The 24,024-nt window shown below is 42.9% G+C and overlaps 1 protein-coding gene across 2 annotated transcripts in view; it reads right to left on the bottom strand.

Moving 5' to 3' along the window:
* Window positions 1–24,024, bottom strand: part of TAF5L (TATA-box binding protein associated factor 5 like) — a 29,560-nt gene that overhangs the window by 4,159 nt on the left and 1,377 nt on the right. Inside the window, exons 1-4 of one of the 2 annotated variants that reach the window (XM_068982330.1) lie at window positions 23,793–23,881; window positions 13,539–13,683; window positions 10,326–10,430; window positions 3,297–4,021 (exon numbers count right to left, since the gene is read on the bottom strand). In XM_068982330.1, coding sequence (XP_068838431.1) covers window positions 3,297–4,021; window positions 10,326–10,430; window positions 13,539–13,683; window positions 23,793–23,810 — 993 coding nt within the window. In that variant the 5' untranslated portion in view covers window positions 23,811–23,881. Of the gene's footprint in view, window positions 1–3,296; window positions 4,022–10,325; window positions 10,431–13,538; window positions 13,684–23,792; window positions 23,882–24,024 lie in introns of those variants that run through there. The other variant, XM_068982331.1, reaches the window with a different exon arrangement.

Here is a 24,024-nt window from a genome sequence, read left to right as displayed (position 1 = left end):
TCACACTATATTCCTATTGGCTAGCATACATCTATGACAGTCTGGTACACAAACTACAGAACTGACTATTATTGACAACACTGACTTTACTTTTCAAACTTAAAGATGACCAGGTTGGGGCAGAATGACCAAACGTTAAATGAACTGAACACAGGAGCTGCATCGCTGGGCTGAGGTTGCAGGGAGGCTGGTGTCCTATCCACATAACTACAAAGGAGGGCAAGTCCTCCTTTCTGGTACCTGTGGTTTTATCATGCTGCATAAATATTAAAAACATGCAACTGCCAATTGACAAGCTCTCTCCGTCGTCCAGTATGTCACAAAGTGTGAGGGAATGGAAACTGTAATCGGAAATCTTCCAGCAAACAAAAGCCCAGGACCAGATGGCTTCACAGCTGAATTCTACCAAAAATTTAGAGAAGAGCTAACACCTATCCTACTCAAACTCTTCCAGAAAACTGCAGAGGAAGGTAAACTTCCAAACTCATTCAGTGAGGCCACCATCACTCTAATACCAAAACCTGACAGAGATGCCACAAAAAAAGAAAACTACAGGCCAGTATCACTGATGAACACAGATGCAAAAATCCTTAACAAAATTCTAGCAAACAGAATCCAACAGCACATTAAAAAGATCATACATCATGACCAAGTGGGCTTTATCCCAGGGATACAAGGATTCTTCAATATCCACAAATCAATCAATGTGATACACCACATTAACAGATTGAAAACTAAAAACCATATGATTATCTCAATAGATGCAGAGAAAGTTTTTGACAAAATTCAACATCCATTTATGGAAAAAACTCTCCAGAAAGCAGGAATAGAAGGAACATACCTCAACATAATAAAAGCTATATATGACAAACCCTCAGCAAACATTATCCTCAATGGTGAAAAATTGAAAGCATATCCCCTAAAGTCAGGAACAAGACAAGGATGCCCACTCTCATCACTACTATTCAACATAGTTTTAGAAGTTTTGGCCACAGCAATCAGAGCTGAAAAAGAAATGTCCACCAGAAAATTACTAGAGCTAATCAATGAATATGGTAAAGTTGCAGGATATAAAATCAACACACAGAAATCCCTTGCATTCCTATACACTAATAATGAGAAAATAGAGAAATTAAGGAATTTCCATTCACCATTGCAACAAAAAGAATAAAATACTTGAATATATCTACCTAAAGAAACTAAAGACCTATATATAGAAAACTATAAAACACTGGTGAAAGAAATCAAAGATGACACAAATAGATGGAGAAATATACCATGTTCATGGAGCAGAAGAATCAATACAGTGAAAATGAGTATACTACTCAAAGCAATCGATATATTCAATGCAATCCCTATCAAGCTACCAATGGTATTTTTCACAGAACTAGAACAAATAATTTCACAATCTGTATGGAAATACAAAAAACCTCGAATAGCCAAAGCCATCTTGAGAAAGAAGAATGGAACTGGAGGATTCAACCTGCCTGACTTCAGGCTCTACTACAAAGCCATAGTCATCAAGACAGTATGGTACTGGCACAAAGACAGAAATATAGATCAATGGAACAAAATAGAAAGCCCAGAGATAAATCCACACACCTATGGACACCTTATCTTTGACAAAGGAGGCAAGAATATACAGTGGATTAAAGACAATCTCTTTAAAATAAATAAAGTGAAAAAAAATTAAGGGAAAAATATATTACTGATAAAATGAAACAAACAAACAAACAAACAAAAAACTGGGAGGGCAGTCCCGCTCTCCACTCCGCGTGTTTCTACCATGAGGAGGCTGCCAGCAATGGGGTGACTGAAGCAGCAGTGCTGGGCCATCAAACAGATTCCTGAGGCTAATCAAGATTACCTTCCAGTGCAAACGGCAGAAGCTGAGGGCAGTGCTGTAAATCCAGTTGAATTGGGGGTAATTTTATGCTTACATAGAAGATTTTGGTTATTGCTCTTGATTTTTTAAAAAATGAGATAAAATTCACATATTATAAAATTCAGTGGTAGCCAGGGGGGGAATCTTAAAAATTTTTATTTTAATCTAATGTTCTTTCCATCTTTGCAGCTATCTTTCTACCTTTGCTATCTTCCTTTATATTAATACCTAGACTAATCCCCAAACCAGTATCATATCATCAAAACTAGTAAGGTCAGCAGGAATAATTTTTCTAAATAGAAAATTCAGAGTAGATGAGGGCAGTATCCCTCACTGCATGTGAAGAGCCCCTAAGAAGCTAGAACTGTCCCCAATGAAAAGAAACTTAATAATTCAAATATGCAATGAAAAGTATTCTAGAAGGCACTACAGATTCTAGAAATCAAAGTTTGTGCATCAGAATTTAGATTCTTTGTTCATCATAACAAACTCCTCTAATTTTCCTCTCTCAACTTCAAGAAGCAAAGACTCAAAGGCCATGCTAACTGGAAAATGACTCAGAAAACAGGAATAGGTAAAAAAGGCTGACTTTGTACATCCAATATTCTTGACATCCTTATCAGCAACTGAAAATTAACTTGAATGACTTTAAGAAAACCCTTAACCTTTCAACCTAGTGCAAAGAATTTTCCATCCAAAGTAAGCTGAGTCTGAGCTACCTGAATTCCAATGGTGACATGACAAAGGTATTCTCCCTGCAAATTCCGAGCCACCACTCTCAGGCAAGGTGAACTCTATGAAGTTCCACGTCTATTTCCCTTTGCCTTCGCTTTTTCTGAACGAGTGCTTCTCAGTGACCTGAAACTCAGGCCACTAGGCCTGCCCTTTCCAATGACCACCCCCAATCAAAGCAAACAAGATCATTACGCTGACTGCCAGACAAAAACAGGGCACCCTGGAGAAGTCAGAGGACTGCACTGCTGTGAAAGGCCAAGGGCACCCAGGATCTGCGGGGAGGGGAAAGAGAAACAGCATCCTAGTTTACTCTTGGGAAACAGCAATATACCTTTTGACCCAGTAATCCTACTTCTGATTGCTTATATATGTACACATGCACACTCACACACATAGCTAAAGGTCTTTAGGCTCAGCAATGATATCCACATTTCAGGTAGTAATACATACTGACCATTCGTTAATGATGTTCAGCTCACATTAACATTTTCCTCTTGGCCAAGGCTGGCCGTTAGCAGGAATTCACTGGTTACAGGTTACCAGGCATTAGTCTGGCATTAGTTATATGGTGAGGAATATAATGAAGTCCATTTGCTGTAACATCTGTCATGTTTGGTAAGAATACTTGAAGCACATTAGTAAGGCAGGTACAGGGAAGAAAAACCGATATGCCTACCTCCTCCTCTAGGAAATCACAAGCCAAGTGGATGCGGGACACATTTACGTGATGGGGTTCGGACTTTAACTTCTTAGAACGCAGACTCCACAGTTTTATACAGGAGTTGTCAAAGCCTGCTGCGAGCAGCTTGCTATCTGGGGAGACCTCTGCAGTGTTCAGCAGCTGCTCTGTGTTGTAGAAGGCATAGAAGTAGATGGTGGTGAGGGAAGGGGGACCGTCCTTGACGCGCTTGATGCTCTCTTGCAGGAGCTCCAGCGCAGCCTCATTCTGCAGGATGGGCGCTGGCATGTCGGCGGGCTCCAGGCCACCACCCTCGCCGCGGGAGGAGCCACCACTGGCGTAGAGCTGGTAGTCCGTCCTCTTGGCGGGCTGCACATCCAGATGGATGTGCCAGGCGAGGATCCTGCACAGCGCAGCGTTGTTGTCACTCTGGAGGTAGCGGAGAAGGTAGTTGTAGCTGTCTTCCTGCAGACGAACCACGTACTTGTTGTCCAGGAAGGCTCGCAGCCGGAAGTTAGACAGGATGTCCTGGATGGTCTGAGTGGTCTGGAGCTGCTCGATGACATCCTTCTGGCTGGCGTTCTGCAGAAACATTCCATGGAAGCGGCTGTAAAAGCTTTCCACTGTGCTCTTCGGACTATTCTGTATCAGGTTGAGGTGGAGGTAGACAAAGAGAGGGTAGAGGAGAGGCATCACTTCATGGCTGTGCTGGGAGTCAGAATCTGTAAGGAAAAAGAAGTGACGCCTTTATAACCAGCATGGTCTCCTGTGGAGTGCACAGTCCCCTTCTGGCCAGGACCCTACTTTCTGAGGCTATGGATTGAAGTATAAGCCCAACACAAAATTTTGGAAACTTGAAGCCAAAGCCTTTAGACCAAGGAAGGAAGATCACAGACCCAGAAGGCCAGCAAACCTGGAATTTGATGCCCAGAGGCTAAACAGTGTGCCTCTTCTCACACACATTCAAAGGAGCTTGTATCCAGGCCTTTGGGTTAGTGTTTTCCCCAACGCATTAACATTGCTCAAATTGGGATCTCAGACCTTGCAGAGACCCTACATGAATTCTGGGGAGACTGAGTTCTTCACAGAAACTTTAATTTGATACTTTAAAAAGTAACACAGATAAATTCAGAATTATCTGGGTGGTCTTTAGCAAGTACTGGCATACAGTCTTAGTGCTCTCATCTCCTGCAGTAACATCAAAGTTCTTAGTTCAGTGGGTTCACTTACAGGTACAGACCCCTGGTCGACATGTCCCAGTGCTAAGACGACATTGTTCATCCCTAAGTGTCTCACACCTGTCAGTGTAGTCATTTAGATTTTGTTGGTTAAAAAGGACAACTTCTCTTTGCAGCGGTAATTTATAAGAGGAATATTTTCACGTCATTAAAACTAAATAATTTGCCAATGTGAGACTTAAACACCATGAAACCACATGGCAAAGAATGTTCACATTAGTGTCCAGTTTTGTCACAGGCTGATAAGAACAGCACCAAGGTGTATGTGTGACACCTGAGTGAGGGAAGGCAGAGAGCGGTGACAGAGCAAAGGCTCCACGGCCACGTGGACAGAGGCAAGTGGCCAGCAAGGAGGCATGCCTGTGCACTGGCACCTCGGTCCATGTGGAGCAGTGAGCTATTTATGGCAAAATCCATCTGTTACATTCACTGGCTAATCTGAACTTTATTTTTTGTGATTTTGCTTGTACTTTATTTGTAAATGAGTTTAGGTTCAAACAAAATAAAGGAACCATAAAAGTTTCATATCTAGTGTAATGTCTGTATGTACCTAAGGAAATAATATAAAAATGCTTTAATTTAGCACTATATAACATTCTGATAGTATTTTCTGTTTTTATTCCATGGAAAGGAATCCACACCTGTCTCAAGACTCAGGAATACTGAATTAGGGCACTTATCTCTCTAATCAGAAGGGAGATGATTCTAGCATGCTACCTCTGCTTAATGCTCTATTTCATCTTACCATAGGTGAATTAACTGCATAGTATGTGCATTTAAGGATAAACATGCCCCCACTCAAACGCATTCTTACAAGATGAACTTCAATTACAGCGATCCCAAACTGAATTAGGGCTGCTGCCCAGCTGCTGCAGGCTCCTGCCTCTGAGCCAACAGGAGCAGGGTGCTCTGGTGCTGGCCCTGGGTGACTGAGCCTGACTGCCGCGGGGAGGCTGCACTGCTGCTCCACAGGGGGAAAGGAGAGCGTGTCTGCAACAGAGGAGGTCACTTACAGCATCTTAGTGCTACCGTCCCTGAGGTGAAGGTGAATAAACAAATGCAGCAATCCAACCAAGGCAGACCCTTCAGGAACGAAGGCTTGTGTCATCCCACCATGTAAAGAACCAGGACCAGCTGAGGTGCTAACTAAAGGTAAAAGCAATGCTGGATAGGGAGTAGAAGGGAGCTGAAGACCAGCTCTGACCATGCGACCAGTTTCAGACCCCAGAACTGTAACTATTATGAGTACTCCTCCTTATTTTATTATGAACATGTTGGTGTGAGTATCTGTACATAAGCAAATATCTTTGTTTTCTTTCCTTTCTTATCCCCTTACCACAGAATATAAGTTACACTGACTTTGCGTCACAGTATTTACTCCTTTTTTGGCTGTGCCACACGGCATGCAGGGTCTTAGTTCCCTGACCAGGGACTGAACCCATGTCCCCTGCAGTGGAAGCACGGAGTCCTGACCACTGGGCCACTAGGAAGTCCCTATATCATAGCATTCAAATCACAGAGTTTCAAGAAGAGTAAACATTACCTGCGGACTTTGTTTCTTCTTCTGAGAAAGTGATTAGGGAATTCTTGGTTGTTGTTCAGTTGCTAAGTCTCATCTGACTCTATGTGACCCCCACGGACTGCCAAACTTCCCTGTCCTTCACTATCTCCCACAGTTGGCTGAAATTCATGTCCATTGAGTTAACAATGCAATCTAATCATCTCATCCTCTGCTGCCCCCTTCTCCTATTGCCTTCAATCTTTCCCAGCATCAGGGTCTTTTCCAATTAGTCAGCTATTCGCACCCAGTGGCCAAATATAGCTGTACTGAGTGTTAGGCAGAATTATGACCTTGTTAATCATTTTTATTTGGAGATTAATTATCTTTTAAGAAGATGGGTATGGGTGCCAAGTTCATAGTGGGTAGACTTATGATGGTTAATTTTATGTGTCAATGAGGCTAGGACACAGCACTTAGATATTGGGTCAAACATTCTAGATGTTTCTGTGAAGGAAATTTTTTAGATGAGATGAACATTTAAATCAGTAGACTAAGCAGAGTGGGTTCCCCTCCATATGTGGGTGGGACTCATCCAATCAGCGGAAGGTTTTAGGAGCACAAAGAGGAGAAGAGGGAATTCTCCCAGCAGACTGCTTTTGGACATGAACTGTGGCTCTCCTGGGTCCCAGTCTGCAGGCCTGCCCTGAAGATTTTGGACTTGTCAGTCTTTGCAATCATGTGAGCCAACTCAAGATAAATCTCTTTCTTTATATATATATTCCATTCTATTGGTTCTGTTTCTCTAGAGAACCCTAATAAAGATTTTGGTATTTCTTTGAATACTGTAATTCTTTAGAAGACCTCTGGAAAATTTCAATCTCAAAATACTAACAAGAAGATGCAATTTTATCAATCAGACATTCAATATGTTCTACTGGGGTGAAGGGCTGTTTTCAACTCCTTACAATCTTAAGTTTCAGGCTTATTTTTGAAAATGAGAGGTATTTTAATTTACTAAGCTCAGAATAAAAAAAACACAAAACACTAGCCATCTAGAAACAGGGATGCAGTACTTTAAAAATTCCCATCAACATATCTGGAACAAGGTGAGATTACATTGAAGTTTTAGCTCAATTTTAATCTTGTTCCCTTGTAATCATAATATACACCTTATGTTTTACTGAAAGGACACTAAGTCAAACAAACACCAGTCCTCATTCCCTGGCCTTTCTCCACAGGGTTGGGCCTTCAGACACAACCCAACACCTTCCTTTGTTTGTCGGCAGTGCCACTGACCTGCCCCTTCACATCCATGTCTGTGCACTCCTCTTCCTACCTTGCTCTTCAGAGGCTTACCTCGCTTTAAGGAACTAACACCGCATGTATGCCTCCTATGAGCCAGGCACTTACACACAAACTGTATCCAAGAGTCCCAGGTATCCCCAGGTTCAGATCCAGAGTGACTGACTCCAGTCTACTGAGTGTCTTGGAGAAAAGGCCCCAACAGGCGAGCTCACAGAACCTCTCACCCCATGGCTTCTAGAGAAGAAACAAACTGCAGGTGCTACAGCCTTAGTACTCACTTTTTCCATTATTTCCTTTAGGATTTTTCATCTCCTAGCCTTTAATTTGTACTTTCCCATAGCTGATGCTGAGTTCTGTACCTTACATGCTATGCAGCAGGATGCCATCATCCTAACCACGTAAAAAGTAAAACCTGACTTATTTCTGCCCAGTATACCTCCCCCCGCTCCCCACTCCAAGCCCGTCATTCTCAGCTCTCCCTCCTTTACTCCTGGATATCTCACCTTGACGATGGAACTATGGACTCAAGACGCCGCTTTCCACTTCCGCAGCCCTGTCCCCCTCCTCAGGGCCTCTGTGCACTTGGGCTGGCCTCCATCGCCCCTTAACACACACACTGTCCACTGCTCCCATACCCAGAGTCACACCCGGGCCTGTCTCCATCACGCAGGATGAAGGTCACACATCTAAGCCTGTGGTCAAATCCTGCCTCCATTCTGTCTTTATCTCCAATCTGAAAGCCCATTTTCAACAAAGGGCTCCTTCAAGGTTCCTGAAAGCATAATCACCACCTCTGCCACTCTGTTCATGCCTCTGCACACAGCCCGAATCCTTCTACTTCTCTTCCACAGATGTCTGAAATCCAAGTGCTAATGTAAAGCCTACCCTCCTAAAGAAGGCCGCCTCTAACTGCCACACGCCAACCTCTCTCTCCCTTCACTTCAAATGCAGACTCAATACCCCGTGATTGGTTCTATACTGGTTCATGAAAACACTTCCCCTACTGTCACATTTCATGCAAAAACTGTGACTGTTAGCCCTCTTAGGATTAATCACCAATTCAGATTAATGACTATATGTCATACTTCTATCCTGGGGCTCAGGAGATAATTATTCATTCGATTTGGCTGACTACCCTTCAGAGACCTGATGGTAGAGAAAAATGTTCCAGGAAAAAGCATTCTGTAAGGAAAAACCATATATATTTTCCCTCTCAAAATAACCTGTGACCAAGAACTGAAGAATTAAAACTTTCTCAGTTTTGAAACAAGATGAGAAGTTACACAGGAAAAGGCTAAGAGAGACTGTCTCAGTGACAGATTTGGAGCTCCCCAAGTTGTCTGGCTCCTCCATCAGAGGGCAGGCCCCCCCCCAACACACTCTACTGTCACCCCAGCCCCAGTGCGATCAGCGCCTCATGCACATGCAGTCTGAATGGATGCAAGAGAAGGGCTCAATGAGGCCAGGCATTTCTCTCTAAACCAACTTCCTCATCACTAGATTGATGAGAAAAATCTATAAAGGGGAAATCATAGCTGTATTTTAAAAACCAAGTGAAATAATTTTCTAAAAACAGATTTTAAAAAATTTTAAAAATTGCTTAAAGCCTCAAAAACCAATGCCAATAGTTAAAAATATCTCATCTCTAAGTTCTTGCTTACCTCTGACTGAAATTCTTTTTATAAATCCAACTTTTCTTTTTTTATCTTTAGCCAACACAGAAAGCAACTGATCGCTGTTCTATTTAACATTCATATGATATAATGATCTTACTGGAGTTTCTTTCTTTACAGTTTAAACAGACTCTTTTTATTAAATTGTTAATCTTCACAATTTTTAAATTTCTGTAACAATTTAACAGACTATTCTCTACTTAATGAATCCCATCCCTCAACATCTGTGAAACTGATAAGATAGCCCTCTCCAGGGTTTTATTTGTAACCTTTCTCTCCTGTAACACATTGGTCATTCTGCCCAACTACACAATGCAGGAGATGTGGACTCTGCTTTAAGACACTGGCCACTGTGAGGGTGAAGTGAAATTAGAACGCTCAGTGGTAATCAGATATATATATTACTTTTGGTTTATATACTTGCTTACTAAAATTATTAACTCAAGGATTGTTCAAATAAGAAAAGAAAAATAAAACAACTTCAAAGTATGTGAACTATAATTTTCTACTAACCAATACGTGGCTAATTACTCTCCATCTGTTGAGGACAGAGAAAGTTTTTTATTTCTTGCACCTCAAGGTGTTTTGTGGAAGGAAAAGTACTCAAAAGACTTTGATTAGAACCAGAATTAACGTAGTCACATTTATTGTAATCATCGTCCCAACATTAAAATTATAATCAGTTGTCTTAGGACTGGTCAAAATCACTTGGTTTTGTCTCTGAATAGCCTTGTTCACTCTACATATGAGGAACTAAAGGCATCAGACAGGCTACATGACTTCATTTTTAAAAGTGACAAAGTCAAACAGTGAATTATGAAACCTCATTATAATTCCTATCTACTGGTTCTGTATTTCCACGGTTATTACGCCACCCACAAACTGGTCTAAATTACAACTTTCAATTTTTTGTGTTGCTGATTCATGAGTATTATTACTCTCTCGCACTTTTCGAAATAAGGGAAAAAGGCCATTTTGAGATGTCTTACTGGCAGTATAGCAACGTCCATTTCACATCCGCTGCATGTAAGGAGGCATCCTTACAGGGCTGACTGAGCCTCCACTTATTCAGCACAAGTCACAGTCACTGTGCTGAAGGCCATGGACTAGTGAATAGCATGCTCAGAGCCCTTTAACCTCCTGATTTAACTCTCAGGAGTTGCAACACACTATAAGTTTGAATACAAGACTTGTGTTCAGCTACCTTCGGATCCCTGGCACCTAAACCATAGCTGGAACAAAGCGGGTTCTGAGGGAAATGTGCATCACTCCCTTTTGACAAAAAAAGGTGCTGGTGCTGAGTACTCACCAGTGAGAAAATTCCGCAGCCGTCCGAACTGTACTTCATATTGCTGGGGCTCTGCCTGGCAAGGGGCTGCGGACACTATGTTGGTACAACCAGATTCGGATTGGACTGTAGAGGAAGAGACACACAAGATGCACACAGACAGACAATCATTAGCCTAAAATGTGGCAGGATGGGTGGCAGCTGGTGTTGTGGGGCATCAGTAGCATTGGGCATCTCAGTACATTTTCAAAGGACGTTGGGGCCTCTGGTTAAGTATGGCTGATACATCTACCTGCCCTTCCTGACACCCAGTTTCGTGACAGCAGAGGAACAAAAGGTATAAAGCACAAGATACACGAGCCGCATGAGAGGAGAGGTACAGAGACTCATGAGAGACTCCTCTGGACGCATGTGAGCACAGGACCTGGTACTGTACCATCATGTGCCCTGGGATGGGTCTATTTTCAACCTTGGTGCTAGGCATCCAGGGGGCCCTTTCAATCTAGAAATTCACATCTTGCAATTCTGAGAAATTTTCTTGAATCATTTTGTTGACTCTCTCTTGTGTTCTCTTTCTGGGACTCCTACAATTTCCAGATAGGCCTCCAGAACTGATCCTTTAACCTCTCCCAGATTCCATTTTTTATCTTTCTGCTCTACTCTGTGGGAGGCTTTCTCAACTTTCAACTCTTCTAATGATTTTTCAGTCGTACTGTCATGTAAGTACATGTACATACATAAATATGTGGTTTTGAACTATGGTATTGGAGAAGACTCTTGAGAGTCCCTTGGACTGCAAGGAGATCAAACCAGTCAATCCTAAAGGAAATCAAACTGAATATTCACTGGAAAGACTGATGCTGAAACTGAAGTTTCAATACTTTGGCCACCAGATGCGAAGAACCGACTCATTAAAAAAGAACCTTGATGCTGGGAATGACTGAAGGCAGGAGAAGGGGATGACAGACATGAGTTTGAGCAAGCTCCGGGAGTTGTGATGGACAGAGAAGCCTGGAGTGCTGCAGTTCGTGAGGTCACAGAGTTGGACATGACTGAGCAACTGAACATCAACAACACAAACATTTGAATGTTCTTTTTTCCTTTCAAAATAGCATTCTCTTGTTTTAAGACCATCAGTGATGATATTGCTGAGGTTTCTCTTCTTTCTGCTGTTTGTTTTCTCCAAGATGCTTCTCATCATTTCTTTTCGATTCCATTTTTCATATGAAGTAGATCAGTTTCTTTCAAGGTCTGAACCAACAGTCTCTAGTTTTCTGAAAGTCAGCATCACAGAGCTGATAAGAACTCTGGGCGTGGGTTTATCACCCAAGAGGACGCGGATGGCATCTTCCCGGTGATGTCTTAAGGTCTCTTCTGTTCGGCAGGGCGGTTTCACCAGGACGAGCGATAGTTAATCACTTTCCTGGTCAGTAGGTGCTTGGCTGCCAAAATTCTCAGTAATGGGAGGAGGAAGAAGGCTGGAATCTCAATACTCAGGATGTAAACATACACTTCATCACCATTCTGTGAGTTCATGCTTTGCAAAAAGCAAAGTTCTCCTACCCTTTTTGCTGGGAGTGGGAACCTCAGGACTGGAAAAAGGTGCCTGGGGACTGAGGAGCCATCTTTAGCAACAATCTGGATGAAACACTGACACACGTGTAAGTAAGCATGGATGTAATTTATGCAGCAAGGATGCAGAGCCATGACATACAACACACAGAGATGGGGAGATGGGTGAGAAGAATCAGTGTCCCCTCCGAAACTCAAGAGACTTGATGGAAGGCTGCACATGTAGGAGCAGCCTCCTTCTCCTGCTGCCCCTCCATGAGGAAGCCAGTCTCGAGTCCTCAGTCACAAGTGCTCACCTCGTCCTCCCCTCACTCTTCTGAGCCTTTCAGCTCAGGCTGTCCTCACTTCAGACTGGATCATACCGTAGCCTTCTGAGTAGCTCCCCTGGTTCTCATCTGGCCCTTCCTTGGTTAACACGGACACCAGAGTCATCTTCCAAAAATCCACATTTGGTACCTTGGATGCTCCCCTTCAACTCTCCCCGCTGATAAGCTCCTAATAGTTCTTTGGAAACTCAGCTCACTCTATGATTTACTGTGGGAACCATTAGACCTGCTGGGAAGCCCTTTTGACGTGCTGATCTACCTGTTTGCATAGAGGCTGAGTATCCCCCTCACAGGACTCACTATGTCACTCTCCCACGAATGCTGATTTACCTGCCTTATTTCCCAACTGTAATGTGAAGCACCTCAGAAGCCAGGATCAAGTCTCAGCTCTCTCTAGAACTTCTCAGCACCCGGCCACTGGCAGGCCTTCAAGATTGTCTGCTGAATGCAGACATAATTATTCAGATTACTCAATTAAATTATTCAGGATAAAATTTTATGATAATCACATTTCATGCTTCTTACTTTTCCTGGCAGTTTTTTAGAAGTAACAGGCAGTCTCCTGATATGCCATCATATCTAAATCAAGACAACTGAGAACACAAATTTTACAGTGGTTGCCCTACTGTCTATCAGCAGCAACACAGGTTCCAAAGAAGACAAGGCAGCAGGTGCTTACCCAAGACTGTGATGCCAAGCTCAGAAGGACTTACTCATGATTGGTACACTGGCCATCTTACTAGGAACAGTAAGGCATTCAGGAATCTATTCCAAGTCCATCATCTGGCCCCACCCTTGTCAGGGGAAGCCATCTGAGTCTGAAGGTGAGGGAGAGTGAATGAGTCTGACATGGAAGACAAGGAGGCAGATGCCTGCTGGGCTTCTTAAGAGGAGCCAGGGCTGAGCTAGAGAAAGCACTATAATCTCAAGCTTCACCCTTGGCCATTTAAAGATGCTTATACAATCTAAAAGTACTGCAGGAAAAATTTCTCAAAATTTTTTCTAAAAAATCCAAATCCAATTTCAAAACAATTTCAAACAACAAAAGCAAAAACACATTGTAAGTCTCAGGAATATGCGTATGATGCCAACACTTCCAACCACTTCCCAAAGGACTCATCCTGGAGAACCTGGCCTTCCATGAGTGAGGTCCAGGTGAGATGGGAGGGGCCCGTGCAAGAGGGAAGAGATGACCCTGGCCCCGTTCAAGGAAGGAGAAAGTCGCACACATTAGGAACAGCTCAAAAGCCCTGGGATTCCAACGGAGGACGTGTTATGACGGGCTTTCGAAGAGGCACTTGGGCCAACTGCCGCCTCTGGGAGAGGGGCAAGGTACCTGTGAGGCTGGCAGCCATCTCCTCGGTGCTCTGCGACAGCCGCAGGCCTTGCTTCAGCGGGCCGTCCGCGTCCCCGTACTGCCGGCGTTTGAGGTAGCAGGACACGGCCATCTGGATCTGCTCCGTGCGGACCCGTTTCATGACCTGTGGGGGAGTCACATGGACAGCTGGATGTCATGCATGGACAGGGGCCACCGGGCCAACTTGAGAGCCTTAATGACCAACCTCACCCTCTCTACCACCTTATCTACTGTCCCAATGACCACCTGGCCAGCTTCAATCATGGAAAATGAGAATGGCCTAGATATTAGGTTGGTACAAATGTAACTGTAGTTTTTGTCTTGTTAAATTTGCTGATACTGAAATACATTTTTAAATAAATGTGGTTATGTTATATAACATTTCTCACCTTATTTTCTTTTTGCTAATGACTTATTACTTGCTGTTTATTTTATATTCATTTCAGACTGTGGAAATGAGGTTTGACAAAATGCAAATCCAAACAATTTTCTTATTTGAGTTCAAAATGGGTCATAAAGCAGTGGAGAAAACTTGCGCCATCAACAATGCATTTGGCCTAGGGACTGCTAATGATCAATTCGCTAATGTGGTGGTTCAAGAAGTTTTGCAAGGGAGACAAGAGCCTTGAAGATGAGAAGAGTAGTGGCTGGCCACCAGAAGTTGACAACAACCAGCTGAGAGCAATCACTGAAGCTGATCCTCTTACGACTACAAAAGAAGCTACTGAAGAACTCAATGTCGACCATTTTACAGTTATTTGGCATTTGAAGCAAATTGGAAAGGTGAAAAAACTTGGTAAGTGGGTGCCTCAGGAGCTGACCAAAAAAAAAAAAAAAATCATCATTTTGAAGTATTGTCTTCTCTTAATACACACAACAACAATATACCATTTCTCAATCAGATTGTGCTGTGGGACAAAAAGTGGATTTTATATAACAACCAGTGATGACCAGCTCAGTGACTGGACTGAGAAGCAGCTCCAAAGCACTTCCAAAAGCCAAACTTGCACCAAAAAAGGTCACAGTTACTGTTTAGTGGTCTGCTGCCTGCCTGATCCACTACAGCTTTCCGAATCCCAGTGAAACCGTTATATCTGGGAAGTATGCTCAGGAAATCGATGAGATACACTGGAACTGCAATGCCTGCAGCCAACACTGGTCAACAGAAAGGGCCCAATTCTTCTCCATGACAACTCCTGACTACAAGTCATACAACCAATGCTTCAAAACTTGAATGAATTGGACTACGAAGTTTTGCCTCATCCACCACATTCACCTGACCTCTCGTCAACCGACTATCACTTCTTCAAGCATCTTGACAACTTTTTGCAGGGAAAATGTGTCCACAACCAGCAGAAAGCAGAAAATGCTTTTGAAGAGTTCGTCAAATCCCAAAGCATGCATTTTTATGCTACAGAAATAAACATTTTTCTCACTGGCAAAAATGTGTTGATTGTAACAGCTCCTATTTTGATTAATAAAGATGTGTCTGAACCTAGTTATAATGATTTAAAATTCATGGTCCAAAATCGCAATTACTTTTGTACCAACCTAATAATAAAGCCCCGCAGGGAGAATGGTTACATGTATGTGCATGGCTGTTTGCTTGAGTCCCTTTGCTGTTCGCCTAAACTACCACAACATTGTTAATTGGCTATACCCCAATACAAAATAGTTAGAAAAATAGAAGCCCCACAGACATCCCCGCCAAACTCCATTTAGATCGGTGTGTTTACATTTCAGTCATGTTGTTTACCTCTTTCACTCTTGATCTGTAACACCAGGTACAGATAAGCATCAAAATAATAAGAGGACATGTATACCTATCAGAAAGTTTCTCAGGAATTCTGTTAATCTTATTCCTGGCTGCGCTGGGTCTCCACTGTCTCGCGCGAGCTTTCTCTAGTTGTGACAAGCGGGCTGCTCGCTCTCTGGGCCTCACAGGTTCTCACGGCAGTGGCCTCTCTCATCGCGGAGCACCAGCTCTAGGGCACGTGGGCTTCAGTGGCTGTGGCTCTTGGGCTTAGGTGCCCCACGACACGTGGGCACTTCTTGGACTAGGGACTGAACCCACATTCCCTGCACTGGCATGTGGACTCTCAATGGACCACCAGGGACCACCAGTGAAATCCTCTCATGAATTCTTATAAGGGAGGAAATGCAGGGATAATATTCAAACTAATTTGAGGTGGTAATTCAAGCTAGTTTGAAAGTTCCCCTTTAAAAGGACTATCTTCCTTGACTGCTAAATTTATGATCAACAAGGACAGAAACTCATTGGCCTTCCCTAGTGGTCCAGTGGTTAAGACTATGTGCTCCCAATGCAGGGGGCCCAGGTTTAATCCCTGGTCAGGGAACTAGGGGTTTCCCTGGTGGCTCAGATGGTAAAGAATCTGCCTGCAATGCAGGAGACCCAGGCTTGATCCCCGGGTCAGGAAGATCCCCCGGAGAAGGGAATGGCAACCCACTCCAGTATTCTTGCCTGGAGAACCCCATGGACAGAGGAACCTGGAGAGCTACAGTTCATGGGGTCGCAAAGAGTTGGACATGACTAAGTGACCAACACTTTCACTTCAGGGAATGATCCCACATGCCACAACTAAGACCTGGCCCAGCCAAATACACACACACACACACACACACACACAGAGAATATCAGGAACCCCTGATGCTGCTATTGGCCTCAAGCACTCCTCTGCCTGAAGTAAAGAATACTGCAGTCCATATGAACACTGACAGCTGGATGAATTTTCTAGGTTCACTCCAGTGACGTAAAAAATATTTTCTTCTTCAGAATCAAAACACGGTGTCCACTCTGGAATGCAAATAACATTATCTGTACACAAGTGATTGTCCCCATCAGGGTGACTTTCTCTAAATCAAGAGCTTCTAATTTTTTTGTCTGTATGTGGAAGATGTGTTTTTGATCATTTATTTGGATATGTTTAAGTTTTCAGTTTCAATTATAGGCACTGGACTTCTCTTTTGTGATTTCCTCCATTTGTTTTCAGTTCAGTTCAGTCGCTCAGTCGTGTCCAACTCTTTGCGACCCCATGAATCGTAGCACGCCAGACCTCCCTGTCCATCACCAACTCCTGGAGTTCACTCAGACTCATGTCCATCGAGTCGGTGATGCCATCCAGCCATCTCCTCCTCTGTCGTCCCCTTCTCCTCCTGCCCCCAATCCCTTCCAGCATCAGAGTCTTTTCCAATGAGTCAACTCTTCACATGAGGTGGCCAAAGTACTGGAGTTTCAGCTTTAGCATCATTCCTTCCAAAGAAATCCCAGGGCTAAAATTCCTCATATTCCAAAAATCTGTTATTCTTTAAATATTAAAAAAATTTATCCATATATAATTTTTATCCATTGAAATTTCTTTCAGTGAATAACCATATAACTGTTTTATCCAGATACAGCACCAAACAAGCTGTTCCAAAATCACTGACAAATAATCCTTGCAAACTGATTCAAGTTGACTCTTTCAAAACATAATCTGAAGATTTTTTAAAACATAATCTGAAGATTGACTTTTCAATTGTATAAAAGTCATACAACAGAACAAACAGTAAAGGCTGGAGATATGCATATACAAAAATACATATATTTATATACAAATATAAAATGTTACAACATCATAAATGTTATTTTAAACCAAGTGTATAGAATGATTATATTATCTATGCATTTCATTTCTGGATTACTAGAGACAGGATCAAATGTTTGTTAAAAAGGAGAGGCAGTGGGTCTCAACCTTTTAAAAAGGTTGAGTCAGTGATACAATGAAACATATAGCTAACTTCAAGAATTCTTAGTCTCCAAACTCTTCCAAAGCAGCCCAATTCCTTATATTTTAGCTGAAACTAAAGCTTTTCCAGATTTCCTACTAGCCATCTCTTATTGCCATGGGAATGCAAACTATCAATGAATGTCCCTCAGTGTTTCAAATAAGATGGGAGTTAAGAGGTTACCTGTCTGACAGGAAATACGTGTACACAGGACAGACATGGGAAAACTGACAAAGGAGACCCTGGAATGGCAAGTGAACCCAAGGTGGGACACTGTATATGCGTGTTTAAAGAGAAGGGGAAACGAGACAGCGAAGAGAAAGCAGCTAGAACGACAGTTAAATAAAACACAACTGGCCCTATTGGGGATCACCAGAAACTAGTCTGTAAATACAGATTCTAACGAATTTGCCCAAATTAGCTGCACCAATGGGGTCACACAGAGTCGGACACAACTGAAGCGACTTAGTAGCAGCAGCAGCAGCAGCAGCTTCCCCAAACAGCAGATTCTGGCTCCAAACCACCACTTACGAGAACCTTCCCTGAGGGTAGGCAGTGAATCATCTGCAAGGCCATGGATCTCAAGGGGAGGAACACAGGCATTAAGTCTCTTTTACAGCTGCACTCAACTGAAATATCAGAAACATGAGCCAACTGACTTCCCTGGACTAGATTTCAGTGCACACATATTTTAAATGAAATAAATAAAGAGTTCTGCAAAGAAATCAGTCCCTCTCCCTTGACTGATTTCCCTAGATGCCATGTTGTTTTTCAGTAACTAAATTGTTTGACTCTCTTGCGACCCCATGGACTGTAGCCCACCAGGCTGCTCTGTCTGTGGGATTTCCCAGGCAAGAATACTGGAGAGGGTTGCCATTTCCTTCTCCAAAGGATATTCCCTACCCAGGGATTGAACCCACGTCTGTTGCTTGGCAGGTGAATTCTTCACCACTGAGCCACCTCGATCTCCATAGTACTAACACCCATAAATGGACACATGAAGAAAATAAAAAACAAAACAAAACAAACCCTCCTTAAAATGGACCGGTCTTTTTGAGAGACTCAGGCATGAGACTAACACTGCAATTCCCTTACCTGTTTATCTTTTCTCATATTTATAAAATCTTTTAAATTTAAATTGATTTTCAATCTAATTACATCTTTGTCAAAAAATTTCAGGTTTTCTCTTAATTTTCAATTGACATAAAATATTTTAGCTTTAAAGTTAAAAATACATACATACCTTTCTTTTCATATCACGTTATTAGTATTTCTGGAAACTAAAATGAGGATTCTAACCTATTGTATCTATTTCTCATGCATTAATAGTTCTCTACTATTTAATACTTCAACAAAGTTGCTACAGAAGATCAGGACACTAACGCTTGCAGCCTAACCCCACCCACTTATGTTCAAATGTGTGTGGTTGGAGGGGTGCTTAAAGAGATAGCCCCAGCCCAGCACTTCATGGGTTAAGGACTACCAATTCCATGAGATGCCAATAGAGCACCATGTGAATAGCATGTCTCCCCTTACCCCTAAGATACAAGGTGACAGCTTTGAGGATAAGAGTTCAAAACAAATCCAGGCAAACTCACCACCACTATCCTCAAATCAATTCCCTAACTGAGTATATGGACAGCAGCTAGGTGTTTCTGTGTTTTTTTTTTAAAGTGTATGTTTTCCAGTTGTAATGATGCTTAAAAACTGATAAAAATCATTTTATACTTTTAAAGTGAGATGTAAAGTGCCTACTAGGGACTCACATATCAGTTCTCTTCTCTTTCACTGCAGCATTCTACAGGCTTGCAAAATCCATTGACAGATCTTCTAAGTAGCATCTAAAAACCTAAGTTTTTGCATTAATCATCATGATTAAATGCTTTGTGGAAATATAAACCATAGCTTAAAAATAAATGAACCAGACTATTCTCAGTTTCGGTCATATATGATATAATTTTAAAACTTGCAGAATAACTAAAAGCTGTGCTCTTTCCCATGGAAATAATATGCCACAAGAATAAGGCTCACAGCTCGGGGCTTAGGAAGCAATGTAAAATCTGGGAGGCAATAGGGTGGAGCAGAAATCATACAGTCTGGCAGCCCGATAACACTAGAAATTGATCTTCTCTAACATCAGCTGAGACCTCCATAAAGTCCCAGAAGTCTTTTCTTGTCAATTCTTTTCCCGTAGCTTCCTACCCCCAGCCACTCCAAACCTGCAGTAGTCTCCTTACCCAGCCAGCCATCAGCGAGCTATTTACTTAGACTTGAGATTCCTCAACTCTTGTCAAATCTAAGTCATTTCCCCCCATTATCTTTACATGGTCCCCAGGCTGCTGAATATGCCACCTCCCCTGCAAGCGTGTCTTCCGGCTCCCCTCTCCCGTCCTCCACATTCCCTGGATCACAGCATCAGTGACACAAGACTCTCTGCTGTCTGTAGTCAGATCACGTTTCTGAGCTCAAGACTGAATGACTTCTCTACCTAGATGCTGCCAACATCTGAAATGCAATGTGCTCAAATTCTCTTCCTTCCATACTTCCTCCTTCTAGTTTTCCTAACCAGCTTAATGGTGCCACCAACCACCAACAGAGACAACAACAATAAAACCCACAAACAAAACCAACCAAACAAGCAAAAACTAGTGGCCATCTTCTCTTGTCTCCCCCAGCCTCACTTCTAAACAGCCATCATGTCCTTCTATTCCAGACAGGATTCTGTCTTGGAGCCACTGTGTTACTACATCCGCACTGCTGCTTTTTGACAGCACAAATCACTTCTCATCTGGACTAATCCAATACCCTCCCACCTGTAGGCCTACCTCAAACACCCGTTTGAAGGTGGTCAGAGAAAAAGACAAATCTGATTATGCTACTCCATGCTAAAAACCATCCTCCACAACCGATGCAGCTGCCCTCTTCTGCCATCATTGTTTCTTAGTTGCCCCAGATGAACAGTTCCCTAGAACAGGGCTTTTATCTTGGAAATTCACATTAAAAATAAAGTGAGCTTTGTCTAGCTCCTGCTTGGAATTCCCAACGGTTTAATTTAGGCACGTGATTTCTCTGTATTTTTATGAACCAAGAAAGCCACAAATATTTAATTCCTACTTCAACACTTGTTTTAGGGCTCAGAAAACTTATTTCTATACAAAACTTTGTTAACGTGGAAGGGTATGGCACAATCTATAGAATGGCTACCTATATCTACCATGTCTGCTTTTATAAAGAAAACTTTTCACATGTACTCCATTTACAATGTCTGCAGACAGAAGAAACAGGATATTGTGCTCTCAGAATAAGGGGGATATGGTTTCCTATGTTTATCATTCTCTCTGAAACAGGACTCAAATGAGGTTTTGAAGATGCTTTAGTGACATTAAAGCCTCATGTGTGTCTCAGTGGAAAGATGACTTTTTTATTCTAGAGTAGTACTGCCCATGGGCTTCCCGTCTGCCAGTGCAGGAGACGCAGTTTCAATTCCTGGGTCGGGAAGATCCCTTGGAGAAGGAAATGACAACCACTTCAGTATTCCTGCCTGGGAAATCCCATCGACAGAGGAGCCTGGTGGGCTACAGTCCATGCAGTCACAAAAGACTGGGATACGACTTAACAACTAAAACAACAGCACTGCCTGTAGGACCTCCTGCAATGGTGGGAATGTTGTCCATCTGCACTGCTCAGTGTGGCAGCCACCGGCCACAAGGGCTATTTAGCAATTAAAGTGTGACTAATGCAACTGAGAAGGAAATGGCCACCCACTCCAGTGTTCTTGCCTGGAGAACCCCAGAGACAGAGGAGCCTGGTGGGCTGCCGTCTATGGGTTCGCACAGAGTCAGACACGACTGAAGCGACTTAGCAGCAATGCAACTGAAGAATTAAAGTTTTCATTTTAATTAAAGCAACCACACGTGGCCAATGCTTACTGTTTTGAACACAGTTCCAGATCATGGTATTATTTTGTGAAAGTAAAGCAGCAGTATCATGACTTAAAAATGTCAATTTACAAAGTTCTGCAAAATAATTCCGATTACTGAATTGCCAGCTCTCCCAGATACATTTAAATACATCTTACCAGAAAGATATCTTATCTGATTGCTAAACAAAGATTTATGAATGGGAATTTTCTATAGTATTTTCTAAAGCTTGCCAATATACAACGTTCTTTAAACCATCTTCAAGTTAAAAAAAAATGAGAAGGGAAAAAGGAATTTGTTTCAGCAGACAAACAGAGCAGCAGTTACTGTCTGTGTGTGTGTGAAGTTGCTCAGTCGTGTCCGACTCTTTGCAACCCCATGAACTGTAGCCTAGCAGGCTCCTCCCTCCATGTACTGGAGTAGGTTGCCATTTCCTTCTCCAGGGGATCTTCCCAACCCAGGGATCGAACCTGGGTCTCCCGCATTCCAGGCAGATGCTTTAACCTCTGATCCACAAGGGAAGCCCTACTGTCTATAAAACTACATTCAAATAAAAGCAAGCTCAAACCTAAGACAACTTTACCCTTGCGATAAGAAAATTAATAGAGAAAAATATTTCGTTAACTTAAAAAAAGGTTCCATTCCTGGATCAGAAAGATCCCCTGGAGGAGAGCATGGCAATCCACTCCAGTATTCCTGCCTGGAGAATCCTATGGACAGAAGAGCCTGGCGGGCTCTAGTCTATAGAGTCAGAAACCACTGACCAGCAAAGAGGCAGACACCACTGAAGCAACTTAGAATGCAGGCAAGCACCCACTTCTATCTTCAACATCTATGCCTCTGTGATCACTTTAGTCACTCTGAATCATCAATTCCATTTTCTAGAACACATGACCTTCGCATCTATCAAATCACCTATGACAGAGTACTTCTTGAACCCACACATCACTAGAAATCTCAACAAAGCCATCAATACCCATTCAGGTGGGTATACTTTTTCTACTTATCACTCATTAATACTATACTGATTGTATAAATAATCCCAAACTAGCATTGACTAAGATTGTTTCAGTCCAGTACATTTCCCAAACGGCACCTTGTTGTTGGAAAGCGTAATTACAGTGTTTGTAATAGGAGACACTTAAGCGTGCGGTGACACTTTCTTTTAAGAGGGATACTTTCAGGGATACTTTGTCAACAAAGGTCCGTCTAGTCAAGGCTATGGTTTTTCCAGTGGTCATGTATGGATGTGAGAGTTGGACTATAAAGACAGCTGAGCGCCAAAGAATTGATGCTTTTGAACTGTGGTATTGGAGAAGATTCTTGAGAGTCCCTTGGACTGCAAGGAGATCCAACCAGTCCATCCTAAAGATCAGTCCTGGGTGTTCATTGGAAGGACTGATGTTGAAGCTGAAACTCCAATACTTTGGCCACCTGATGTGAAGAACTGACTCATTGGAAAAGACTTCAGTGCTGGGAAAGATTGAGGGCAGGAGGAGAAGGGTACGACAGAGGATGAGATGGTTGGATGGCATCACTGATTCAATGGACACAGGTTTGGGCGGACTCCAGGAGTTGGTGATGGACAGGGAGGCCTGGTGTGCCGCGGTTCATGGGGTTGCAAAGAGTCGGACACAACTGAGCGACTGAACTGAACTTCAGGGGGCAGGTGGGGGGAAAATCCTGCCTTGTAGTTAGGCATATACAATATATCCCTGAAGATCTTTTCAAGAGAAAAAGTTGCCTGGAATGGTCTCCAGGTTTCTTCATGCCTTCTCAAAGCGCCCTTTAAGCTTCCAGATTTGGATTAAAATGCCTGCCTCTGGTAAGCAGTCCTTTTCCTTTCAGAGTCAAAGGCAGACACAAAGCTACCAAGACAAGTGGCTGGGCCTTCCCTACTTTCAATTCCACATTACTACAAGTATAATCTTTCCAAAAAGCTAATCTGATGCCATCTGTGCTCAGCTTAAAAACTTTCTCCTTCCTCCACCAGTGGGGAAGATAAAAAAAACAAAACAAAAAAACCCATCTCCACCTTGTCATCTCAAGGTTACTCTGAACTGTCTTTGTTTACAAAACAGGTGGGTACCACCCCACTGTCTAGCCTTAGGGGCTTTGGTCAAAGCCTCCTTCTTTAATTGGAGGAACTCCTCCCCCTTTCCTCTCCCCTAACTCCTACCTGGTTTAACTAAGTCTTAAAGCGTCTGCCTGCAATGTGGGAGACCTGGGTTTGATCCCTGGGTTGGGAAGATCCCCTGGAGAAGGAAATGGCAACCCACTCCAGTATTCTTGCCTGGAGAATCTCATGGATGGATGAGCTTGGTGGGCTACAGTCCACCAGTTGCAAAGAGTTGGACACGACTGAGAGACTTCACTTTCACCCAGGTTTCACAGCCCAGCTTGGCCATCTCTTCCTCAGGCCTGATTCTCTCTGCCCATCAAACCCAGGAACAAACTTCTATCCTGGGAATCACCACACTATTAGTTTCCTACACCACCGCTATACTAATACCTAGCCCTTACTGACCCATAGGGTAGGGAACATTCCTCAGATGAGAAAGTTGAGGCTCACAGAAGTCAGACAGGTGCCGTGGGGTCCACAGTGCCAAGAGGGGTGCTTGGGTCACCTGGCTGCTGGGTCTGAGCTCTTCCCCTTTATGTCTTGCTGCTCCAAGGGTTCTCTTGGGGAACAGAACAGTGAGAACTTACCACACGCTTGTTGAAGGCATCATCAAAATAGTTACTACTTGAGAAGCTAT

The sequence above is a fragment of the Capricornis sumatraensis genome, chromosome 10 (genome assembly GCF_032405125.1).
Source record: "Capricornis sumatraensis isolate serow.1 chromosome 10, serow.2, whole genome shotgun sequence".
Taxonomy (NCBI): Eukaryota; Metazoa; Chordata; class Mammalia; order Artiodactyla; family Bovidae; genus Capricornis; species Capricornis sumatraensis.
The sequence above is the reverse complement of the archived record's forward strand: the minus strand, read 5'-3'. Positions and strand labels throughout refer to the sequence as shown.